Consider the following 24,522-nt stretch of genomic DNA (forward strand, 5'->3'; position numbering starts at 1 on the left):
ATTACAAAGAATGCTTCTGTGAACATTATGTCCAAATTTGTGTGTGTGAACATATGTTTTCAATTCCCTTGAGTATATACCTCACTCCTTTTTATTGCTAATATTCCATTATATGGATACATCACATTTTAAAAATCTGTTTATCAGCTGATAAACATATGGATAATTCCCACCATTTGGCTATTATGAATAACACAACCATGAATATTTGTGTACAGGTTTTTTAAAATTCCTGTTTTCACTTTTGTGGGGCATATACTTAAGAATGGAATTGCTGGATCATATGGTAATTCTATTTTTAACTTTTTGAGGAACTCCAGTCTTTTCCACATTTTACATTCCCACTAGTAATGTATGAAGATGGCAATTCCTCCACATTTTTGCCAACATTTGTTATTATTCCTCTTTCTAATTATAGCCATTCTAATGGATGTGAAGTAGTATATCATTGTGGTTTTGATTTGCATTTCTTCAATGACTAATTAATAATGTTCAGCATCTTTTCATGTGCTGACAAAATTCTTGTGATGTTTCTTCTCTTCAAAGAGGGATATGTTTTCTGTAACTCTTTTTTTTTTTTTTTATGAGACAGAGTCTCGCTCTGTCACCCAGGCTAAAATGCAGTGATGCCATCACAGCTCACTGCAACCTCCTGCTCTTGGGTTCAAACGATTCTCCTGCCTCACCCTGCCAAGTAGTTGGGATTACAGGTGTGTGCCACTATGCCTGGCTAAATTTTGGATTTTTAATGGAGAAGGGGTTTCGCCATGTTGGCCAGGTTGATCTAGAACTCGACCTCAAGCAATCCATCCACCTCGGCCTCCCAGAGTGCTGGGATTACAGGCATGAGCCACCAGACCCAGCCCCTGTTTTCTATAACTCTTTGGAAAGCTTCACTTTATATCTTGTTGCCAGAGTCGGGTGTTGTGCCTTCCCTTAGATCAATAGTTCATATCAGCAACATAGAAAAAGGACACCGGCAAAATAAGATTATTTGAAAAAGAGGGGAATAGGTGGTGGACAGACAACCAACATTTTCTGCCAAAATACATAAACGTACAAAGAATAAGCCAAAATTATCTATAAACCCACCAGACTGCGGTAATAATGGAACTGTTTTAGGGTGAGGAAGTCTGCCTTAAATTTCTCTGGTGCTAGTCCCTTCAGAAGTAAAACCCCTCTTTTCCTTTTCTGTTATTGACTCAAGACCAAATCATGCAGTTCTTCTCTTCTTTCCTGCCAAATACTGCCTGAAGCTCCCTGAACTCTTAGTCTGAGGAATACACAAGTATTTTCTCCACTGTATAAAATAGCCATAGGTTTCAAGGCTTGTAGCATGCTGCTTCCTGCTGCTTGCTCTTCTTGTATACAATTCATTTTGTAGTTGAGAACAGTATGTTCCTATCCTAAAAAGTTAATTTTAGGATAGCAAGATACAAGAAATACTTTCATGTCCCTTTTTTGGGATGCTAGACTTTTCCTTTCTTTTCTTTTGCTCTTACTGCTGAGGGCCAAATAGTTGAAATTCCTAGCAATAATCCTACCAAATTATTCTGTATTTTTAGCAATAATGGGAAAATAGTTTATTTTTATAACCTATTGCTCATATTTGTTTGATGGTCAGAGTATACCCGGCCTTGAGATATTTTAATACTTTGCAAGCCACTGATATTGGTAATTTCTGTTTCTCAGTGTACTGCAGTTCACTACTATGTACACCTAGGTAGTATGGTTGATCTTTGGAGAGTAAAGATTTTGCATATATCTTTTTGTTTTTCTTCTACCATTTATTGTATAGGAGGGAAGAGCCATTGGATTTCAAGTAACTGCTCTTTTATCTACCATAAAAAAATTACTGTTCATTATAGATTTTCTTTTTTTCTCATCTTTTTATTCTTTTTTTTTTAATTTTACTTTAAGTTCTGGGATATGTATGCAGAACGTGCAGGTTTGTTACATAGGTATACATGTGCCATGGCAGTTTGCTGCACCTATCAACCCATCATCTAGGTTTTAAGCCCTGCATACATTAGGTATTTGTCCTAATGTTCTCGCTGCCCTTGCCCTCCGCCCCGACAAGCCCCGGTGGGTGATGTTCCCCTCCCTGTGTCCAGGTGTTCTCATTGTTCAACTACCACTTATGAGTGAGAACATGCGGGTGTTTGGTTTTCTGTTTCTGTGTTAGTTTGCTGAGAATGATGGCTTCCAGCTTCATCCATGTCCCTGTGAAGGACATGGACTCATTCTTTTTTATGACTGCATAGTATTCCATGGTGTATATCTGCCACAATTTCTTTATCCAGTCTATCACTGATGGGCATTTGGGTTGATCCCAAATCTTTGCTGTGTAAATCATACTGCAGTAAACATATGTGTGCATGTGTCTTTATAGTAGAATGATTTATAATCCTTTGGGTATATACCCAGTAATGGGATTGCTGGGTCAAATGGTATTTCTGGTTCTAGATCGTTGAGGAATTGCCACGCGGTCTTCCACAATAGTTGAACTAATTTACACTACCACCAACAGTATAAAAGTGTTCCTATTCCTCCACAGCCTCACCAGCATCTGTTATTTCCCGACCTTTTAGATGATTGTTTTATTCTTAATTAAATTGGGTAAACCCGAAGGGTGGACTTTTTGTCACGTTAAGTTCCTAGAGTAATAAAACACGTCCTAGAACCATCCATGCCTGCTATGGACTGAAAGTTTTGTCCTCCCAAGATCCATATTTGAAACTATACACCAATGTGATGGTATTTGGTGGAGCTTTGGGGAGGTAATTGGGCTTGGATAAGGCCATGGGGCTGGGGGTCCCCATGGTAGGATCAGTGCCTTTATAAGGGGCTGAAAAGACCTGAACTCTCTCTGTCTTGGGAGAAAACAGCCACCTCCAAACAAGGAAGAGGGCTGTTACCAGAAAACAAATTGGCCAGCACCTTGATCTTGTACTTCCCAGCCTCCAGAGCTGTGAGAAATAAGTTTCTGTTGCTTAGGCTGCTTAGGCCACTCAGTCCTGTGGGACTTTTGTTATAGCATCCTGAACTGTCTAAGACAATACCTTATAAATTTTAGTCTGAGGCCCAAACCAAATTGTAAAAACAAAAGAAATTCATTCTTTTGTTTCTTAATTAAAGTAAAAGGACTGAAAAATTAGTAACTACACCATTTTAAAAATGCTGCCGTAAATGTTTTTCTTTAGCAAATCATCCTGCTTCTCTGTGCCTCAGTTTCTTTATCCATGAAATGGGGCCAAAATAACGTTCTCCTACTTGTTCTTGGGAAAATATATATTGTGAGAATCAACTGATGATATAAGCGAAGCTGACTTTATTTATTTAGAAAAAATAATGGTGCTATATAGACCAATTTATGACTATTTTATTGTTGTCATTGTTGAAGTGAATGTAGGTTAAGTATACTTAATAAGTATAGAAAAAAAATGGTGCTATATGGACCAATTTATAACTATTTTATTTTTGTCATTGTTGAAGTACATGTAGGTTAAGTATAAATAAAAGGTGACAAATTCTGGAGGTGGGAGGTCAGTCACAAGACTGATACCATTTCTCCCTTAAAGAAGGCGGCCAGCCCTTTCCCTCTGATCCACTGGCTTCCTTGGAACCATCCTCCCATTTGGATGCTTTTATGTCTAGACAGATAACTTCTAAAATTTGATCTGTCAGGAATTTCCAATGTCTGCTCAGTTGATTAACTAGTAAAAATGGGTACAACACAAAGTCTCACACCATGCCGCTCTTTTTTTTTTGTTGTTGTACTTCTTCAGACAATATAGATAGCATCCCTCCTCTTTTCTTTGAGCAAGGAGACTTTAATTTGATAAAATCACAGATGAAGGAAATGAGAAAGTTTTGCTTTGTTTACTTCCCCCTCCTACACCCCCCAGGAGTGAAATGAGTTTGCTGAAGCCAAAGAATAGACACTGAATAGGTGCCTTAGTGGTGGATTTTTTTTTATATATGTATACTTTAGATTTTAGGGTACATGTGCACAATGTGCAGGTTTGTTACATATGTATCCATGTGCCGTGTTGGTTTGCTGCACCCATTAACTCATCATTTAGCATTAGGTATATCTCCTAATGCTGTCCCTCCCCCCTCCCCTCACCCCACAACAGTCCCTGGAGTGTGATGTTCCCCTTCCTGTGTCCATGAGTTCTCATTGTTCAATTCCCACCTATGAGTGAGAACATGCGGTGTTTGGTTTTTTGTCCTTGCGATAGTTTACTGAGAATGATGTTTTCCAGTTACATCCATGTCCCTACAAAGGACATGAACTCATCATTTTTTATGGCTGCATAGTATTCCATGGTGTATATGTGCCACATTTTCTTAATCCAGTCTATCGTTGTTGGACATTTGGGTTGGTTCCAAGTCTTTGCTATTGTGAATAGTGCCTCAACAAACATACGTGTGCATGTGTCTTTATAGCAGCATGATTTATCGTCCTTTGGGTATATACCCAGTAATGGAATGGCTGGGTCAAATGGTATTTCTAGTTCTAGATCCCCGAGGAATCGCCACACTGACTTCCACAATGGTTGAACTAGTTTACAGTCCCACCAACAGTGTAAAAGTGTTCCTATTTCTCCACATCCTCTCCAGCACCTGTCGTTTCCTGACTTTTTAATGATGGCCATTCTAACTGGTGTGAGATGGTATCTCATTGTGGTTTTGATTTGCATTTCTCTGATGGCCAGTGATGATGAGTATTTTTTCACATGTTTTTTGGCTGCATAAATGTCTTCTTTTGAGAAGTGTCTGTTCATGTCCTCTGCCCACTTTTTGATGGGGTTGTTTGTTTTTTTCTTGTAAATTTGTTTGAGTTCATTGTAGATTCTGGATATTAGCCCTTTGTCAGATGAGTAGGTTGCAAAAACTTTTTCCCATTCTGTAGGTTGCCTGTTCACTCTGATGGTAGTTTCTTTTGCTGTGCAGAAGCTCTTTAGTTTAATGAGATCCCATTTGTCAATTTTGGCTTTTGTTGCCATTGCTTTTGGTGTTTTTGACATGAAGTCCTTGCCCACGCCTATGTCCTGAATGGTATTGCCTAGGCTTTCTTCTAGGGTTTTTGTGGTTTTAGGTCTAACATGTAAGTCTTTAATCCATCTTGAATTAATTTTTGTATAAGGTGTAAGGAAGGGATCCAGTTTCAGCTTTCTACATATGGCTAGCCAGTTTTCCCAGCACCATTTATTAAATAGGGAATCCTTTCCCCATTTCTTGTTTTTGTCAGGTTTGTCAAAGATCAGATAGTTGTAGATATGCGGCATTATTTCTGAGGGCTCTGTTCTGTTCCATTGATCTCTGTTGTGGTACCAGTACCATGCTGTTTTTGTTACTGTAGCCTTGTAGTATAGTTTGAAGTCAGGTAGCATGATGCCTCCAGCTTTGTTCTTTTGGCTTAGGATTGACTTGGCAATGCGGGCTCTTTTTTGGTTCCATATGAACTTTAAAGTAGTTTTTTCCAATTCTGTGAAGAACGTCATTGGTAGCTTGATGGGGATGGCATTGAATCTATAAATTACCTTGGGCAGTATGGCCATTTTCACGATATTGATTCTTCCAAACCATGAGCATGGAATGTTCTTCCATTTGTTTGTATCCTCTTTTATTTTGAGCAGTGGTTTGTAGTTCTCCTTGAAGAGGTCCTTCACATCCCTTGTAAGTTGGATTCCTAGGTATTTTATTCTCTTTGAAGCAATTATGAATGGGAGTTCACTCATGATTTGGCTCTCTGTTTGTCTGTGATTGGTGTACAAGAATGCTTGTGATTTTTGTACATTGATTTTGTATCCTGAGAATTTGCTGAAGTTGCTAATCAGCTTAAGGAGATTTTGGGCTGAGACAATGGGGTTTTCTAGATATACAATCATGTCATCTGCAAACAGGGACAATTTGACTTCCTCTTTTCCTAATTGAATACCCTTTATTTCCTTCTCCTGCCTGATTGCCCTGGCCAGAACTTCCAGCACTATGTTGAATAGGAATGATGAGAGAGGGCATCCCTGTCTTGTGCCAGTTTTCAAAGGGAGTGCTTCCAGTTTTTGCCCATTCAGTATGATATTGGCTGTGGGTTTGTCATAGATAGCTCTTATTATTTCGAGATATGTCCCATCAATACCTAATTTATTGAGAGTTTTTAGCACGAAGGGTTGTTGAATTTTGTCAAAGGCCTTTTCTGCATCTATTGAGATAATCATGTGGTTTTTGTCTTTGGTTCTGTTTATATGCTGGATTACATTTATTGATTTGCGTATGTTGAACCAGCCTTGCATGCCAGGGAGGAAGCCCACTTGATCATGGTGTATAAGCTTTTTGATGTGCTGCTCCTGAATGACTACTGGGTGCATAATGAAATGAAGGCAGAAATAAAGATGTTCTTTGAAACCAACGAGAACAAAGACACAACATACCAGAATCACTGGGACACATTCAAAGCAGTGTGTAGAGGGAAATTTATAGTACTGAATGCCCGCAAGAGAAAGCAGGAAAGATCCAAAATTGACACCCTAACATCACAATTAAAAGAACTAGAAAAGCAAGAGCAAACACATTCAAAAGCTAGCAGAAGGCTAGAAATAACTAAAATCAGAGCAGAACTGAAGGAAATAGAGACACAAAAACCCTTCAAAAAATTAATGAATCCAGGAGCTGGTTTTTTAGTGGTGGATATTATTTAGCTTATATGGTTTTTAGCGCTTCGTGATGCCAAAAAGCTGCTCATAGTCATGAAGGCAGCTGCAGAGAGTTAAGCAGCCTGCTGGTCAGCCTTGGACTATGAGGGGGACATTGGCTACTTCCTCCAATTCAGGCTTCCACCACCTCTATGTGTTTCCTGCCATCTCCTCCTGCTTGAGGCCAACACTGAAGGATGTCCCTTAATCTCTCAGTCAAAGGGAAAGATGAAAGAAAGCAGGAGACCAGTCACCTAGCCCCTGGCTCGAGTGGCATTGAAACAGAACTTGTGCCCCTCAGGCCTCCTGCCTCCTTTTTGGAATGGGATGTAGAGGGACATGAGGCATTCAGAGCCCCACCCCCTGAGTGAGGAGCCTGCCACTGCATAGTTGGGGAGCACTCCCAGAGGCCACAAGAGAAGCTTGCTTTGAGGGTGGCACTTTTGCCCACCAACCTCTTACCCCACTCTGTGTGTGAAGGCCCCACGGTTCCTGAGGACTGAGGAACAGGAACACTCTTTCAGCTTAGTTATGTGGATATTCCCACAGCCCTGACTCAAGCTCTTTCTTTGTACCCTAGAACTCTGCAGCAACCTCCCTGATAGGCTTTCCTGGTCCCCCAACCGTCAAGCAGCCCCCTTGCCCTTTTCCCTTATGTTCTACAAATATGGGATCCTTCTTGCCACAAGCATTGTCCTCAAGGCTCCCTGTGCCTTGGATTGCTATCATGTACCCCCATCATCACCTGATTCTCCCGTACTCAGCCTTCAGGTCTCTGCTGAAAGTCATGTGCTCAGGGAGGCATCCCTTAATCCCCCCATCCTCACCCACCTGTCTCTATTAGAACCCCTGTGGCAGTGCCTGCTCCTTTACATTTCTTGTTCAGATTCCTCTTCTGACTTCCCCACTCTCCTCTAAGACTCGCTTAGACAGAGATCGTCTCAGTCTTGTCAGTGTTGTGAGTGCTTAGTTCCCTGCCTGATGCATAGTGCGAACTCAATACGTAATTTTCTAATGAGCAAGACTGTGTTTTGGGAATGGATGAACCACTTTCTGTATTCACCGTTAAGACAAATAGTCATTTATTGGTCAGTTCAATAAACATTTATTGATTGCCTGCTATGTGCCAGCCACTGGGGAAACAAATATGAATAAGACCCTTTCCCAGCTTGTACCAGTGGTTTCTGAATGAGGGCATCTACTACCCCACCTAGCAGCATTTAGAAATGTATGGAGGTGCTTTCTGTTGTGGTTGTCCTAATGACTGGGGCACTACTGCATTTAGCAGGCAGAGCCCAAGGTCACTAAATGCCTTCCAGTGCATGGGATACTCCTGCACAAAGAGGAGCCATCCCAGCCAGCCTTGCTTCCACGTCGCATCACAGTGGTTCCTCACATAGCTGACAGTCTAATAGAGAAAAGTGAACTGAGAGGAGCAATATCCCGTCGTGTGTACAGTCAGAGACTTTCATAACAGTGCATGGCCCAAAGGAGGCATCAGCATTCCACCTGGGTTTAGTGTGGGGGGGGATTTTTTCTGTAAACATGTCAAAGAAAGACTTCTTCTAGTACTGCGGAGCCTCTGGTTTAAATGAAATGATAATTCTGAGCAAACTATCACAAGGACAGAAAACCAAACACTGCATGTTCTCACTGATAGGTGGGAATTGAACAGTGGGAACACTTGGACACAGGGTGGGGAACATCACACACCAGGGCCTGTTGTGGGGTGGAGGGAGTGGGGAGGGACAGCATTAGGAGATACACCTAATGTAAGTGACAAGTTAACAGGTGCAGCACACCAACATGGCACATGTATACATATGTAACAAACCTGCACGTTGTGCACATGTACCCTAGAAGTTAAAAGTATAATAAAAATAATAAAAATAAATAAATAAAATGAAACAAAAACTGAAGTGCCAAAATATTAATAGTTGTTATGATAGTTATTCTCCCTTTGGATGATAAGTATCCAAAAATCATAAGTGAAAATCATAGGAAACGGCATTCCGGTTATTTCTCAAAAGACTTTGAGTTCATTATATTCAAAATTGTGACTGTGTAAAAAAAAACTAACAAACAAAAAACCATTATACAGTGATTGCTTCATTTCTTTTGCCTTTTGGAAAGAAAATAAGAGGGAAGAGTGTTTCTCCACAACTAGTCATATGAGAGGAAGAACAGGGTGTAGCATTTATTTTATTTTATTTTTTATTTATTTTTGAGACAGAATCTCGCTCTGTTGCTCAGGCTGGAGTGCCGTGGTGTGATCTCAGCTCATTGCAACCTCCACCTTCCAGGTTCAAGCGGTCCTTCCGCCTCAGCCTCCTAAGCAGCTGAGACTACAGGTGCACACCACTACTCCGGGCTAATTTTTGTTACTTTTAGTAGAGATTGGTTTTATCATGTTGGCCAGGTTGTTCTCAAACTCCTGGCCTCAAGTAATCTGCCAGCCTCGGCCTCCCAAAGTGCTGGGATTACAGGCATGAGCCACCGTACCTGGCCAGGGTGTAGCATTTAATTAGATCAGGTTTCCTTGACCTCTGCACCAGGGACATTTTGGGCAGGAGAGTCCTTTGCTGTGGGGGCTCACCAGTGCATTATATGATGTTTAGCAGCATCCCTGGCCTCTACCTGCTAGATGCCAGTAGCACCTCCCAGTTGTGACAACCAAAAATGTCTTCTGACATTGCGAAATGTCCCAGCATGGGAGGGAGGTACAAAATTGCCCCCGGTTGAGAACCATTGAACTAGACCTCGTTTTCATTCACCTCGAGCCCTATGTTGGACGTCCATGATCTGTCAGTTTACCCACACTAGTTTTTCAGGTGTGTAGAGGGTACAGCTGAAAAATGACCACAGACATTAGTTGGACTCTGTGTTTTTGCCAGGCAGAGGGGACCACTGGAAGCTGCCATTTCACTAAGTTGCTCTTTCTTCCTAGAGACAGGGGTTGGAATTTGTCCTATCTTCTTGGCATTCATGCTCTTCTTCCTGCCGATTCCTCAAAGGAGAACCTACAGGAGCCTCAGGCATAACGACAATTTCTCTTTTACGACAGCACAACTCCCAGGTGTATGAGTAATGCTGCCACCCGAAGCATCTTCTTAAGCCTCCAGAGAGAGCTGCAGGAAATTACAGTGTATTGCAGGGAACTCTGTGCTGAGGAGGAAAGAAAATCCTCTTCTTAAATTAAAAAAAAAAAAAAGAAAGAAAGAAAGAAAGAAAAAGCAAGACAATGTTGAAGCTAGCTTGATTTGGCTCCTTTTCCACAGAAAATTTCAGACCATCTTCAAGGGTGTGTGTCTGGGATCTGGGTAGTCCCATGTGGCTAGTCCATTTTAAGGATGATGCCATACTTGGGTAGCACTTTTCTCCACTTCTGCACATCTGGGTTCAGTTGCCACCCACTGCAGTCCCTGGAGTGGAGGAAGTTGCACTTCCTTCCCTCTAAAATCACTCAGTCTTGACCTTTGAACTTCTTGTACCAAAGAGGAAAGCCATTTGGATAAGAAAAAAAGCATCAATGTTTATGTCAGTAGAAATAAGATGTCTTCTGTCTTGCACCCAGCTTTTCTGAGTCCACAGGAAAAGTTGCCTCTAGTGGGGAAGATCAAGCTCAAAAAGCTTTTTGGGAACTTGAAAGAGCAACCGAACTGCTCCCTGAAAACAAGTTGCCACCAACTTTCACCTTCAGCAAACAGGAAGTCATAGGAAAGCACAGGTAGGTAACTAGTTGAAATTTAAAAACACGTTTTATAATATGTACACATGGACATAGAGAGTGGACTAAGAAGGCTTGGCGCAGTGGCTCATGCCTGTAATCCCAGCACCTCGGGAGGGGGGAAGGATCACGAGTTCAGGAGTTCGAGACCAGCTGGCCAACATGCTGAAACCCCCATCTCTATTAAAAATACAAAAATTAGCCTGGCATGGTGTTGTGCACTTGTAATTCCAGCTACTCGGGAGGCTGAAGCAGAAGAATCACTTGAACGCGGGAGACGGAGGTTGCGGTGAGCTCAGATGGTGCCACTGCACTCCAGCCTGGGTGACAGAGGGAGACTATGTTACAAAAAAAAAAAAAAAAAAATTGGACTAAGAGACAATGGAGACTGGAAAGGGTCAGAGGGCAGGAGGGGATGAAGGATGAGAAATAACTTAATGGGTACAATGTACACTATTCTTGTGATGGCTACACTCAAAGCCCAGACTTCACCACTATGCAATATATCCATATAACAACACTGCACTTATACTCACTAAATCTATATTTTTGAAAACCCACATTTTACTTATACTATTTTATCTGACTACAAAAAGTTGAAACAATTCTTGATTCGGGGGGTGATGGTGATTAGTTTTCTTTGGATGGTTACCCTTCGCCAGACACCATGCTAAAGACCTTATACAGAATATTTTACTTAATTTTCCCCAAACTTTTTGTAGTGAATACTGATAATACATTGTACACGTGAGGACGTTGAGACTTTGTTGATTTAAGGAGCGTATTTGGGGTCTCACGGGTCCTGAGGAGCAGAGATCTGAAGTTGGGTGTGTCTCTTTTATGAGATTTAGCTCCTAAGCACTATACTATCACTATTGTAGTTCTCTAATTTTAGCATGAGTCGGAATCCTCCAGAGGCCAACTGGAAGCTCTGATCGCTGATCTCACCCCCCAACAATTTCTGGTTCTGGGGCTGCCTGATAGCTTGCATCTCTAGCAAATTTCCAGGTGATGCTAAAGCTGCTGGCCCAGTGACCACACTTTGAGAGCCCCTATTATACTACATCCTATCTTCTAAAAAATTGCCCTGACTTTGGAAACCTTGAACGAAAATGACGGAATTTGAAAGTGACTGCTGACATTAGACCTATGCACAGACAGCTAACAGCCAGAGTGTTTCGAGAGCCTCTCTTCTGAGAGGATGGTGTCATGAGACAGAGGTAATTGACCTGTTGTAGGTTTTATTCTGGTATTCCCTTGGCTGCCTGACATTTCCGAGAACACAGTCGAACTGCATCATTAAAAAAAAAATGTACCACCACTATTTGCTTGTACTAATAGGCCATTTTTTAAGTTCAGTAGTTTTCCATTCAGCATGATGACATTTCTTTTTCAAGCTAAGTTCATTTTCTTTTGATTCAGTAAAATCTATTGTATTCAGATTCATCATTACCATCATCTTGAAAAAAAACCATCAATACTAATACTGATGGCACATAGGGAAGAATTACTGTGAAGAAAGGTTTGCAAATCTTGGACCAAGTCTTGTGTCCTATTAACTAATTCAACAAAAACTCTTAGGCAATTTTATTAAAGAAAGAAATCTCATTTAAAAGTTTTCTGATTACAGTCACTGAAAACAACAGGCACTTTGAGGACAGATTTTGTGTTCTTCGTCTTTTGACTGATTGAGTTTCACCTGAATTAAGATTCTAAAAGCACATTTGATACCTGAAATCAAGCTGATTTACTTGTCAATAATCTGTTCTGGAGTCTTCTGGGCTGGTTCAGGAGAAAAGCTTTGGTGCCTTACCTTTCCTTTTGGTGCCACTTAATAGCATAGATAACAACCCAGGTGTGAAACAGCCAAGAAAATACAGACAATTGACCTACAGATGGATTCAGGAAAAAACTCCATCCTGAAATTTGCTACAGCACTTTTGCTATGAGAAATCTTCATACATTCTAAGGGAAAATGGAGGCTGGGCACAGTGGGTCATGCCTGTAATGCTAGCACTTTGGGAGGCTGAGGCTGGAAGATTGCTTGAGCTCAGGCATTTGAAACCAGCCTGGGCAACATAGTGAGACCCCATCTCTACAAAAAAAAAAATAATAATGATAATAAACTTAGCACCTGTAGTCCCAGTGGCTGAGGTGGGAAGATGGATCACATCATCCCCGGAGTTCAAGGCAGCAGTGAGCTATGATTGAGTCACTGCTCTCCAGCCTGGGCAACAGACCTTGTCTCAAAAATAAATAAAGGAAAACAGAGACTGGTGGTAGGTGAGACTCCTTGAGCTCCCTTTTCCAAATGTTTCCAACAATCCGTATCAATTCCTGAGGGACAAATTTAATAAATAAATAAATAAATAAGATTAATTATCTAGTGACTTCATGAGTGGTGGGACAGTTTCCTTTGGTTTTGAGGAGAGAATAAACTACCCATGGAGGTTGGTGCTGGTAGGTGAGGTTAGACATGTCCAGACGCTGAATTTTCCAGAACTAAACCACCGATTCTCTTATGGGCTTCTGTTTCCCAGCAGTAGTAACGGCAAGCTATTTACAAGGTACCAAGAACTCTGTTTTTCTCCCTGACTGCTGCATTGGAATTAGCAGCATCTTGGTGTGAGGAAACCTGCCCTCCTGCTGGCAACCACAGGAGGTTGTGATTTTCTCTGAGACCCTCAAGTTAGGAGCAAAGGCAGGTTCTAGGGCCGCCTGTTGCTTTGAGACTGTTGCCTTCATCTCCTGCTTCCAGCAGAACCAAGGAAACATTCATGGCTATTCCCCCAGGAGTAGGGTCCAAAGGGATGCCTTGGAGATTTTTTTTTTCTCTCTGTCTCTCTTCTGCATCTGTGGCTGCCCAGAGGTGTTTATCAGTGTGAACAGAGCAAGATGAGTAAGGTGTTCACCCAGGCAGATTAGGAGACTACTCGTCCGATGTGTGTGTGTGTGTGTGTGTGTGTGTGTGTGTTCGCGCGCGCGCAAGACGTGGAAGCCAAGTGTGCTGAAATGCAGCTCTCCTCTCTGCCTGCAAAGAGTTGCTCCGCTTCCGTCCATGCCCCGCGCCCTGGGGAAGCGCCAGGGGGAGTCCTCGCCGGCCAGGGCTTCCCGTGCCCCGGGAGCGCCGAGGGCCAGCTTGGTGGAGCTTAGCACAGCTTGCTCGGCGCTGCGAGCGGGCGGGGGTGGACACTGGGCTTCTGTGTGCCAGTCGCAGCCGTTGGCTGGCGGGCACCCAATCCCAGGGCATGCCGCCGGAGCCTGGCCAGGACGCACGGTGAAAGACGAGTTTGGTGGCAGGCTTGACCCGCCGGCTGCCAGCAGAAGCCGGCGTCGGGAGCCCAGGCGGGCGGGCCGCTGGGGTCGGGGCTGCACCTACGAGAGTCGGGACCCCCGGGTTCGGAGCGAAGGAGGAGGCATGGCTTCGGTGTTCATGTGTGGCGTGGAGGACCTGCTGTTCAGCGGCAGCCGCTTCGTGTGGAACTTGACCGTGTCCACGCTGCGGAGATGGTACACAGAGAGGCTGCGGGCTTGCCACCAGGTGCTGCGGACGTGGTGCGGGCTGCAGGACGTGTACCAGGTGAGCCAGGGCGAGCGGCACCCGAGGGCCCCAGCAGGATGCCCGGCACTCATGGGAAGCCGGCTCCACCTGTATGATTTTATTCCCCCCAGCTCTTCTTAAACTCCTAGCAGACTGCTTGGCCCTTGGGTCAAACGCTCAGCAGCTCTAGGTACTATTGCTTGACAGAGCTTGTGAATTTTTTAAATCGGGCATGGGGGGCACTTGCGAGATAGTCCGAGCGTTTGCAGATACCTGTTACAGAGTGATGGTGTACTGGCTGGCGCTTGGCTAGGGAGGCTGTTTCTTTGCAGCAGAGGGTCTGCAGAAAGCCACTTAGACATTCAAATGAGTCCTTCTTTTTAATTTCGTTGGGGGTGGGAGTGGCTGCTTCTGGAGCAACGGTTTCACACCAATTTGCTGGTAAAGGGGGCCTCGGTGGATTTGCATCCTTCCGCTGGATTTTCAGTTTTCCATCAGGCAGCCCCAACTTGTAAGGCAGAGCCAGGAAAAGCTGATTCTGTGTCTACTGGCTTTTGGAAGGAAGGACAGCAAATTGTGAACACTTCGCAGGAGGATGATAGGCTGGGGAAGGGAGGGGTGGCCCTGCTACACGTTGGAATGCTTATGTTAGGATTTACTCCCTGTCACACAACACAGCCCCTTTATTTCTCTGCTCGGTCCCATCCTGCAGGCAAAAAATGCAGCAACTTTGCTCAATTAGGAGACCGTTCATCCTCTCTGGGACTGCAGTTTGCCTGGATTTTTTTTTAAACAGTAATTTATGAATTTAAAAGTTCTGTGCTTTGGTTGTTAATATATTTGAGATTTTTTTAAATCTGCGTTGTTTAATTACAAATATACTTGGTGTTTACTGTGGAAACATAATATCTTATTTTCTTTCCTGTGATGTGGAATAGCTTTGTTGCAGTTCCTGGATTCCCCCCAGTTGACACTGTTCCTAATACGTCTAGAATTTATATCTCATTATATTGTGTCTGATACATGATCAAGCACTTGATTTTGACAAACCATAGTCTTCCATCAATCAGGCAAAATGAAAAGGCCATCACCTAAGGTTAGCCTATGGAAGTCTAAAGAGTCAGTGTCCCCTTGTCATCCTTGTTAAAACATGAGGAACATTTGAACTTGTGCTTTCACTGCTTCTGCTTCGTATAACATATCTGTGATATCTTGCATTTTGAAATGGAATCTGAAAGGCAGGTTGGGAACCAGGGCAGCATGTGGGAGTTTGAGAGTATTAGAGAATTGTGGATATATCCCATCTGGCCACATTACGTAGCTCCCTGGCTTTTTGGAGCCAGAACTGTGTCTGTCTTTCAAGGCTTTTTTTTCCTCTCTTGGGAAATCCCTGTTCAGTTTGGTCTGTAGAATAAGTGCCCCTTGTGTAATTTTGGTTTTTCTTTTTAATGTTTGAGAAACTTTCAAAAAGGGAACGCAAATATTGTAGCCAACCAGAGTGACTCTGTGCCTCAATCCCCAAGGATTCAGAGGATTTATGGCTTATCTCTAATACTGTTACTGACCAACTCAAAAATAAAGATTCCAGAAACCTGAGACCTTATGGGTTCTTTATAAGGTTGACTGATAATTTTTAAGCGCAATAGCAGTTTGAGAGACTGAGCTACTAAAATATATATATTTTTTCTTTTCTCTAAAATGGATGGTGACTGAGCCAATACCATATCATAATTGATAAGAACATCTAAAATAATGTTGCTAGTAAGGCAGTGTGCTGTGCGTCTGTAATCCCAGCTACTCAAAAGGCTGAGGCAGGAAGATCCCTTGAGCCCAGGAGTTTGAGGCCAGCCTGGGCAATATAGTGAGACCCATTTCTTAAAAAAAAAGAAAAAATAATAAGTCCCCACTCCTTATTTTTAACATTAATCAGTTGTACATTTCAAAATAACAAGAAGAGAATAATTTGAATGTTTCTAGCATAAAGAAAAGATAATGGTTGGGCACCATGGCTCATGCCTGTAATCCCAACATTTTGGGAGGCTGAAGTGAGAGGATCACTTGAGCCCAGGAGTTCAAGACCAGTCTGAGCAACATAGTGAGACCTCATCTCTACAAAAAATTTAAAAATCAGCCAGGTATAGTGGCATGCACCTGTAGTTCCCTCTGCTCAAGAGGTTGAGGCAGGAGGATCACTTGAGCCCAGGAGTTCAAGGCTGCAGTGAGCCATAATTACCCCACTGCACTTCAGCCTAAGTGACAGAGGGAGACTTCCTCTAAAAAATTAATTAATTAAAATATTTAAAGTATTGGCTACCCCAGTTACCCTGCTTTGATTATATGAATGTGTCACATTATCACATGTACCCCCAAAACATGTACATCTAATATGTATCAATGAAAATGAATAACAAAGGCTTCTATGAATGCAGAATCGGAAGAAAATGATCTCTAAGTTTAATACTTCCTGTGCTTTTGCAAAAATAAGATTTTCAAAAATATTTTCAGCCTTTGAATATTCTTAATTGTGCAACATAATCCTTTGCAAAGAAAGATCATTTTTTAATGCTTTTCAAATATTAAGTGAAAAAGTAGTGACAACTGTGTGGAACTAAAAGACAGTAACTGCAAGTTAAATAGACAAGGGAGTTAATCCAGTCTTTGCCTATGTATGACCATGGGTAAGTTAATCTTACTATACTTCAGCTTCATCATTTGTAAGATGGGAAATTAATAGTACTAATCACAGAGGTTGATAAAAGAATTAATTGACATGTAAGATATTTAGCACGCTGCCTGGAGTTTAGAAAACATCCAATAAATGTTATCTTTTCTATCAGTTAGGATTTTTTTATTATAATAGAAAACCCAAGTCAAACTTGCCTACAGAGTAAAAAGAAATGACTTTTGTCACAGCTGAAAAGTCTAGCAGTAGAATGAACTTTAGGTATTGTTTGATCAGGGTACCATGCTTTCAGTCCTGGTCTTGCTCATGTGTTGGCTTTATCTTCAGCTGGTTTCTTCCCTCGCAATAGCAGATAATCACAGCAGTTTCAGGCCTTATATCCACACATCCAGAAAGAAAGAATTTCTCATATCCTCCAACTATCAAAAAAAAAAAAAAAGTCCCAGTTTACATGCTGGAACTCCGATTTGGGGTCTGTACCCACTCCTGATGCCATGCACTGATTGGCACAGAGTATGGGATGACAATGTATGCATTCCCAATGAGAGTGAAATGGCTCAAAGGAGGCAAAAATTATTTTGGAGGAGGGGAGTGGGAAAAAAATTCACTACTTTTATTTATAAAGCACAAATATACATGCAATATATAAACAGAAATACAGCATATCTGTGACATTAAAATGGTAGGGATTGGGCTGGGTGCAGTGGCTCACACCTCTAATCTCAGCACTTTGGGAGGCCAAGGTGAGCAGATCACTTGAGGTCAGGAGTTCAAGACCAGCGTGGCCAACATGGCGAGACCACGTCTCTACTAAAAATACAAAAAGTAGCTGGATGTGGTGATTCATGCCTGTAATCCCAGCACTTTGGGAGGCTGAGGCGAGTGGATCACTTGAGCTCACGAGTTTGAGACCAGCCTGGCCAACATGGCAAAACGCCATCTCTACTAAAAATACAAAAATTAGCCAGGCATGGTGGCACATGCCTGTAATCCTAGCTACTCGGGAGGCTGAGGCAGGAGAATCACTTAAACCTGGGAGATGGAGGTTGCAGTAAGCCATGATCACACCACTGCACTCCAACCTGGGCAACAGAGTGAGACTCTGTCTCAAAATAAATAAATAAAATAAAATAAAATAGGAGGGATGACAAACAAACAAAAATCTAAAAAGTCTCCTTAAGCAGGTAACAATGAATTAAAAGGTTAAGAAACACTGGATTGCATTGATTTGCTAAGGCTAGAGGGGGAAGGGACCCATTTCCGAACCTAGGAGTAAGATTGGCCCTACTCAGACCACAGAGCTGCCAGGGAGGAAAGGCAAAATGTTTGGCTGAAATGCAACCAACAATGTCCACTGCATCATTAGAATATCAAATCTAGTGCTCTTTACGTAAAAATGTTAGCTATTTTTCAAGATATGTACAAAAATTAATGCTCAAATACCTTTGTAGGTATTTTGCCATACAAATTTGAGTTAAGGGGCTTATCATAAGAATACCCCTTTGCTATCCCATAATTGTGAATTCTAAATCAGAGAGGGGATTGTTCCACTGCACTGCTCAGCTTTCAGGCATATGGACTAGAAACACACACACACCAGGGAGTTACATATTTTACTGAACCAAATTTTATATGATCTTGTTGATAAAAAGGTGTCATTTTGCTTGCTTCTAGTCTGAATAGTCTTGTTTGTAAGGAAAGCCAAAGCTTAATCACTCTAGAGAGAAATAGGGTGGGAAGGGAGGTATCCATTACATGAAATACCTGGCAGTCTCCTGGGGGTGTTCTTTTTATTCATATACTATAAGTGAAATAAGATCTCCCACCTATTCATAAGGTATTTGCCAACAACATTATTGTCAGGCTAGCAAAGCTAGGAAGGCGTAATTTCTTTGGAATTGAACACTTCCTCCATTTCTAGATATTGGAGAAGCAAGTGACTTAATTTGCCAACAAACCATGAATAATTAAGATACTAGCTATAAGGCCTTTCTGTAGTAATGAGACTAAATAAAAAGCAGGCTCAGGCTGCATTGAGGCTGCCTTGAACAAAGAGTTACTTTATGAGTGAAGCCTTGAATTTGGCTAAAGTAGCAGACATGAGTATTCACCTTCACTTTAAGCTAAATGCTAAAAGCTGGTTCATCAGCCATATCCCTATCCTCCTTATATCTTGCCTGGATGGGTTTTGTTATAGCAATTAATTAGGTTTCACAAACAACTTAGGTGGAAAATGATGACAGAATATTACAGAAAAAAATAATCAACACCCTTTGCTTTTTATTAAGTGTGGCATGTTCTAACAAAACCCTCAGTTTATTCCTTGGGATTAGATTTTCCCCTTCTCTCCAGTGTCCCAAAGGTAGAATTTCTTGTAAACCCTGAAGGCAGTCATTGCCTCCAACAGGAGGCAACTTGCACAGACTCCGGGATATTTAAGTGACCAATAAGAGGCTGGATCAGCTCTCCTGAGGCAGGTAGCTGTCCATGAGGGGGTAGCATACAACACAGAACACGGCAGAGTCTGTAGGCTCAACTTGAGCAAATTTGACCTCGGACAAATTGCTTTCCCTCTCTGAGCTTCATTTCCTCCTGGGTAAGAGTGGGGGAACAGAAGTAGCCGCATTATGAAATAGGGTGAGAAATTCATGACAGAACATATATATCACTTAGCACTTTTCCTGGCACAATCAAATGCTCAATAAATGTTAGCTCTTGTTTATGTAAAGGATTTAATACTGAACTCAAAGGAGGTACTTGATAGAGGGTAGCTAGGGGCATTACTATTGCTTTTATAGGTGAGACTAGAGGAACTAGTCTCACCTGGACTTGGTGAGACTACGTTCCCATTTTTACATGTTTCCTGAGGATGCTCAGTAAAAGAGACTGTGAAATTTCCCACAGCAGCGTGTGTGGGGTGGACCCTGGGTATTTGGACTGTGTTCCACACAGTAGAGCACATTCTCTTTTAGCTAAGCCCACAGTTAAAATCTAGAAGGTCACAGCCATCTCCCACTAGGGTCTCTGAAGAGACAATCTTGCTATATCCGACTCCAGTGATCCACAAACTGGTAATGCCTGAACTCTGGATCTCACCACGTTGGTGGGCAAAGGCCAAGTCCTCCAAAGGACAATTCCCTATTGAGCCCTTGTACATTTCATACTGTATACAGTTTGCTTGCTCTCACCCTTCACTCTCCACAGTCTTCTAAATTAGTTGGACTAGAAAGGGAGTCAGCAAACTATGGCTTGTGGGCAAAGGCTGGCCTGCCTCTTGTTTTTGTAAATAAAGTTTTGTTGGCTCACAGCCAGGCTCATCTATTACATGTTGTCTCCAGCTGCTTTCACACTGTAATGGCAAGATTGAGCAGTTGTGTCCGAACTACTTAAAGTTCAGTAGCTGATACAAGAACTATTGCCCACAAAGCTGAAAATATTTACTATCCAGCCCTTTACAGAAAAAGTTTGCCAATCCCCAGACAAGAAAAAAAAAGGTGGAGAATACTAGAGGAAAAAAGTCCATAATTCTATCACAGAAAAACGGAACTTAAAGGAATATGGAAAATTTTTCTCATCAAAAACCTAGTCGTGGCTGGGTGTGGCACCTCATGCCTGTGATCCCAGCATTTGGGAGGCCAAGGCGGGCAGGTCACTTGAGCCCAGGAGTTGGAGACCAGCCTGGGCAACATGGCGAAACCCCACCTGTACAAAAAACACAAAAATTAGCTGGTTGTGGTGGTGTGTGCCTGTAGCCCCAGCTACTTAGGTGGTTGAGGCAGGAGGAATGCTTGAACCTGGGAGGCTAAGGCTGCAGTGAGCTGAGATTGTGCCACCGCACTTCAGCCTGGGCAACAGAGTGAGACCCTGTCTCAAAAAAAAAATTATAATTACTTAGAAATTAAAAAACAAATGTTCAGGATGAGTGCTCAGTTTACCTTTACTAGGTCCTTCTCTGTAAAATATAATGATTGGAGTCATAGATTGATTTATTCATTTGTTCATTCATTCATACCTAAAATAATTATCAAGGGCTCACCAAGTCTCAGTTCCTATGCCAAGGTGTTAGAAACACAAAATCAAAATAGACTTTTGTCTTGCCTTCAGAACATGTATTTTCATGTAAGGGAGACAGTTAAGGAAACCAAGGTCTATGAAAGGGCTTTGGCTTTTTAGATGATCAGTGGAGGGAGTCTAAACCAGACAGGAATAACGCAAAAGGGAAGGACCAAGGAAGCTTCTTGGAGGGAGTGAGTCTTAAGCCTTTCTTTGAAGGACAAGTAGGAGGACGGTAGAAGGGTATTTCAGGCATGGAACATGACTTTTGTTGGGGATTATAAAGGGGGATTTTTGTTTTTTTTTTAACCTTGATGAGTAGAGAGACAAAGACAAAGAGATTTTGATTGAGAATAATGCCTGAACTTGAATGACCCTGTACTTTAGAATTTTGATGTTTATGGGGAGATCTTTGTGGGGAAGGAAAGAGTTGATTTAGAAATACCACTGGTAGCCGTGAGGCAGATAGATTTGGGAAGTGTTGCATAGGGAAGCAGTAAGGCGAGGGAAGCTCGGAGGCTGTTGTAGTGATGTCAGTGTATCAGTCAGCATAGATGAGGTTAGCCATGGCAACAAACAGCCCCAGGATCCTGGTGGCTTAAAGCAATAATTTCCTCTACTTTTTCTTATACTACCTATCCAATCACTGGTTGGCTGGAAGCTTGGTTGATTACTGTCATTCAGGTCCACAGAATGTTCCTAAACATTGCCAGTTGCCCTGATAGAAGGTGAAGAGCTCTTCAGAGTCTGGTCCTAGCAGTTAAATGCTTGGCCTCTAAGTGGCTCATGTCACTTCTCAGTCATTGGCAGAACTGGTCACATACCCACCCAACCAAAGGGGCCAGGCAAACCAGTTCTGCCTTGCCACAGAACAGCGTAAATGCTGACACAGATTTGGTTCCTTAGGTGGCAGACTCTGAAATGGAGATTAACAAGCAGGAAGTTTATTAGAGAGCCCTCTGAAGACCTGCACCTGGAGAAGGGAATACAAAAGAAGTAGGATTGGTGACTGAAGCCTGTAATCCCAGCTCTTTGGGAGGCCAAGGTGGGCGGATCACTTGAGGCCAGGAGTTCAAGACCAGCTGGCCAACATGGCAAAACCCTATCTCTACTAAAAATACACACACAAAAAAATTAGCCAAGTATGGTGGCACACACCTGTAGTCCCAGCTACTCAGGGGGCTGAGGCAGGAGAATCACTTAAACCCGGGAGGCAGAGGTTGCAATGAGCAGAGATCACATCATTGCACTCCAGCCTGGGCAACAGAGTGAGACTCTGTTTCCAAAAAAAAAAAAAAAAAAAAAGAAGAAGAAGAAGAAGTAGGATTAAGCAGATTAAGCAGAGGGAAAAGTTGAACTAGAATTCAGGCTCAACAAAAACTGCAGCTGACCTCCCAGGTAGCTCTGAAGCTGAGAATTGTCCCAGGTTGTTACGAGAGGGGTAGGTCTTCTCCCCACCCTCATTAACCCATTATCGGAGATGGGCTACCCTTGAAAAGGGGGATAGGATGACCTTGGAGGAGGCAGCTCTCTTTAAGGGACTGCAATTTCCAGAGGGGGCTGAGAGCTGTCGGCTCACAACACTCCCAACAGCTGGGGAAAAATGTTTGGGCAACACATCAAGCACCTTCTACGGGTGCCTCCCCAACAGGTGCTAGGACTAAAGCCTGCCCTGAAGCAAGGCCAGCAGGAAGAAAGTGGAGAGTGAGATTGCCTTGGCGTGAGGATGTAGAATCTAGCTTTAAAACACAGCCAGCCTTCAGACAGGTCTCCTGACTGGTTGCCACACTTTTTTCAAGGGATTGGACCACAGCAGACTCAGCTACTTACCATTATAGCAGTGATTAACACATACAGAAAGGAGAGAAAATTTGGGTGATAAATGAAATGAGTCCATTTATCACTGAGAAAATTAATCTCCTGCTTTTTCTTGTAACCAAAGTTTTTATGGCAGGGAACTAAGATGCTAAGGTACCCAAAAACTAATTTTTAATTTTTTTATCTTAAGTTTTTAGCCCATCACCTGACAGAAATTTCTAAAAGAAACATGTCAGCTAAACTCAACAAAATTAGTCCCAGGTTCTTTGAAAAGCATTTTTGAACCTTTGTTGCACAGCTTGAAAAGCATCAGGAATGGACTCTCCGGACTCTTCAAATGAGTGTTTGTTTTTCACATTCCATCTTTTCTTGGTGGAGCTTGTAGCATAAAATAACTTTCTCATTCATCCCCTACTTATGTTTATTCTGAACATTATATTTTTGATGTCCCAGTTGGTTGTTGTGGAAAAGTTTGAATGACTCAAATGAGGAATCAGATCTGCAGTTCTAAATGTTATAAACAAGACCATATGACTTAAAACATGGAAAGCAGATAGAAATTAAGCTCTCATGAAAAAAATTAAAATTAACACCCATATGTAATTAGATATATTGTGTATATATGTACATACATAACAGATATACATTCTGGCATCCTTGAAATAAACTTTTGCTATAAAAAATGCTGGCAAATATAGTAAATTAAATAGTTCCATTTTCCCCTAATGTCCTTTGTAGTCATTTTTTTGTCTCTTAAATTTTGTGTGTGTGTTTAGGTAAGGCTTTTTGCTTAAATAGCTATTTTCCCTTTAACTGGTACTTTTATGTAACCTTGCTGTCTTGACTAACAGCTACTAGATGTTAAGCAGCTGCTCTATGCTAGGCCTTTCTATATGCTAGGCCTTATGCTTGGCACTTTGCATGTACTACCTTTAAGAAGGGAAAACTTAAGGGCTTATTTCAATATACAGAAATATAAAAGATAATGCAAGGAAAAATCTGTGCTCCCAGCACTGTTTAAGGCATGTTACTAATAATCTGTCATGTTTGTTTTGGATACTTTTTTGTAATATAATAAAATTATATTGAATCAGTTGAAACCTCCTTTGTACCTCTTCCCACTCCCTAGAAAATCTTGCCCTGAAGTTTTTTATTCCCAGGCATGTTTTTATAATTATGTCACATCTGTTTGTATCTATAAACAATATATATTACTTTGTGTGTCTGTAAAACTTATATATGTATGCATCATTCTGCTGCATTTATTTTTCTTTCAGTAAGTTTTTGGGATTCATCTCTAAATTCATTTTTAATCTCTATATCCCATTGCATGAATATATCAATCTCTTGTTGATAGACATAAGTTATTTCCAAATAACAGTACAGTGAAAATTTTTTTACTTGTCTCCTTGTGCATATGAGCAAGACTTTCTATATGATGTATACTGAAAAGGAGAGTTGCTAGATTTTACACACTGTATTAGATGTTGTGCCTTTCTCCTCTTCAATGTGATATTATGAACCCCATTTTATTGATTTTATATACTTATTATAATAGGTAATAAGTCATAGTGTTGGGATTTGAATAGCATGCTAGCTGACTCTAACACTCAGCCTCTGGCCACAAATTTGATGCTTTATTTTAAGAGAAATGACACATAAAGATACAATTTTTTCATTTGTTCATTTGTTCGTTCACTCAAAAAATACTGGGTGGAAACAGCCTACTGCTTAAAGATGAAGTCTATGAACTCAGACCGCCTGAATTCAAATCCTAACTCACCTTTTACTGGTTATGTGAGTTCTCCAAAGCTCCGTTTTTTTTTCTGCTGTAAAATGTGGACAATTATAGTACCTACATCAAAGAGTTATTTTCTTGGGATGGTTACAAAGGTTAAATGTATTAATATTTAAAAGCACTAAAAACACTGTCAGATGTTATATGGATGGACCAATAGATGGGTGCTTGGTTAAATAGATGATTGGATGGATGGAAGGATGG

At 41.7% G+C, this 24,522-nt stretch overlaps 1 protein-coding gene across 2 annotated transcripts in view; it reads left to right on the top strand.

Moving 5' to 3' along the window:
* Positions 1–24,522, top strand: part of FRMD4B (FERM domain containing 4B) — a 379,712-nt gene that overhangs the window by 147,734 nt on the left and 207,456 nt on the right. Inside the window, exon 1 of one of the 2 annotated variants that reach the window (XM_055259747.2) lies at positions 13,738–14,005. The exons of the other annotated variant lie outside the window; for it this stretch is intronic. Coding sequence (XP_055115722.2) covers positions 13,844–14,005 — 162 coding nt within the window. The 5' untranslated portion in view covers positions 13,738–13,843. Of the gene's footprint in view, positions 1–13,737; positions 14,006–24,522 lie in introns of those variants that run through there. 2 annotated transcript variants of the gene reach the window in all.

This window comes from Symphalangus syndactylus, chromosome 21 (assembly GCF_028878055.3).
Source record: "Symphalangus syndactylus isolate Jambi chromosome 21, NHGRI_mSymSyn1-v2.1_pri, whole genome shotgun sequence".
Lineage (NCBI taxonomy): Eukaryota > Metazoa > Chordata > Mammalia > Primates > Hylobatidae > Symphalangus > Symphalangus syndactylus.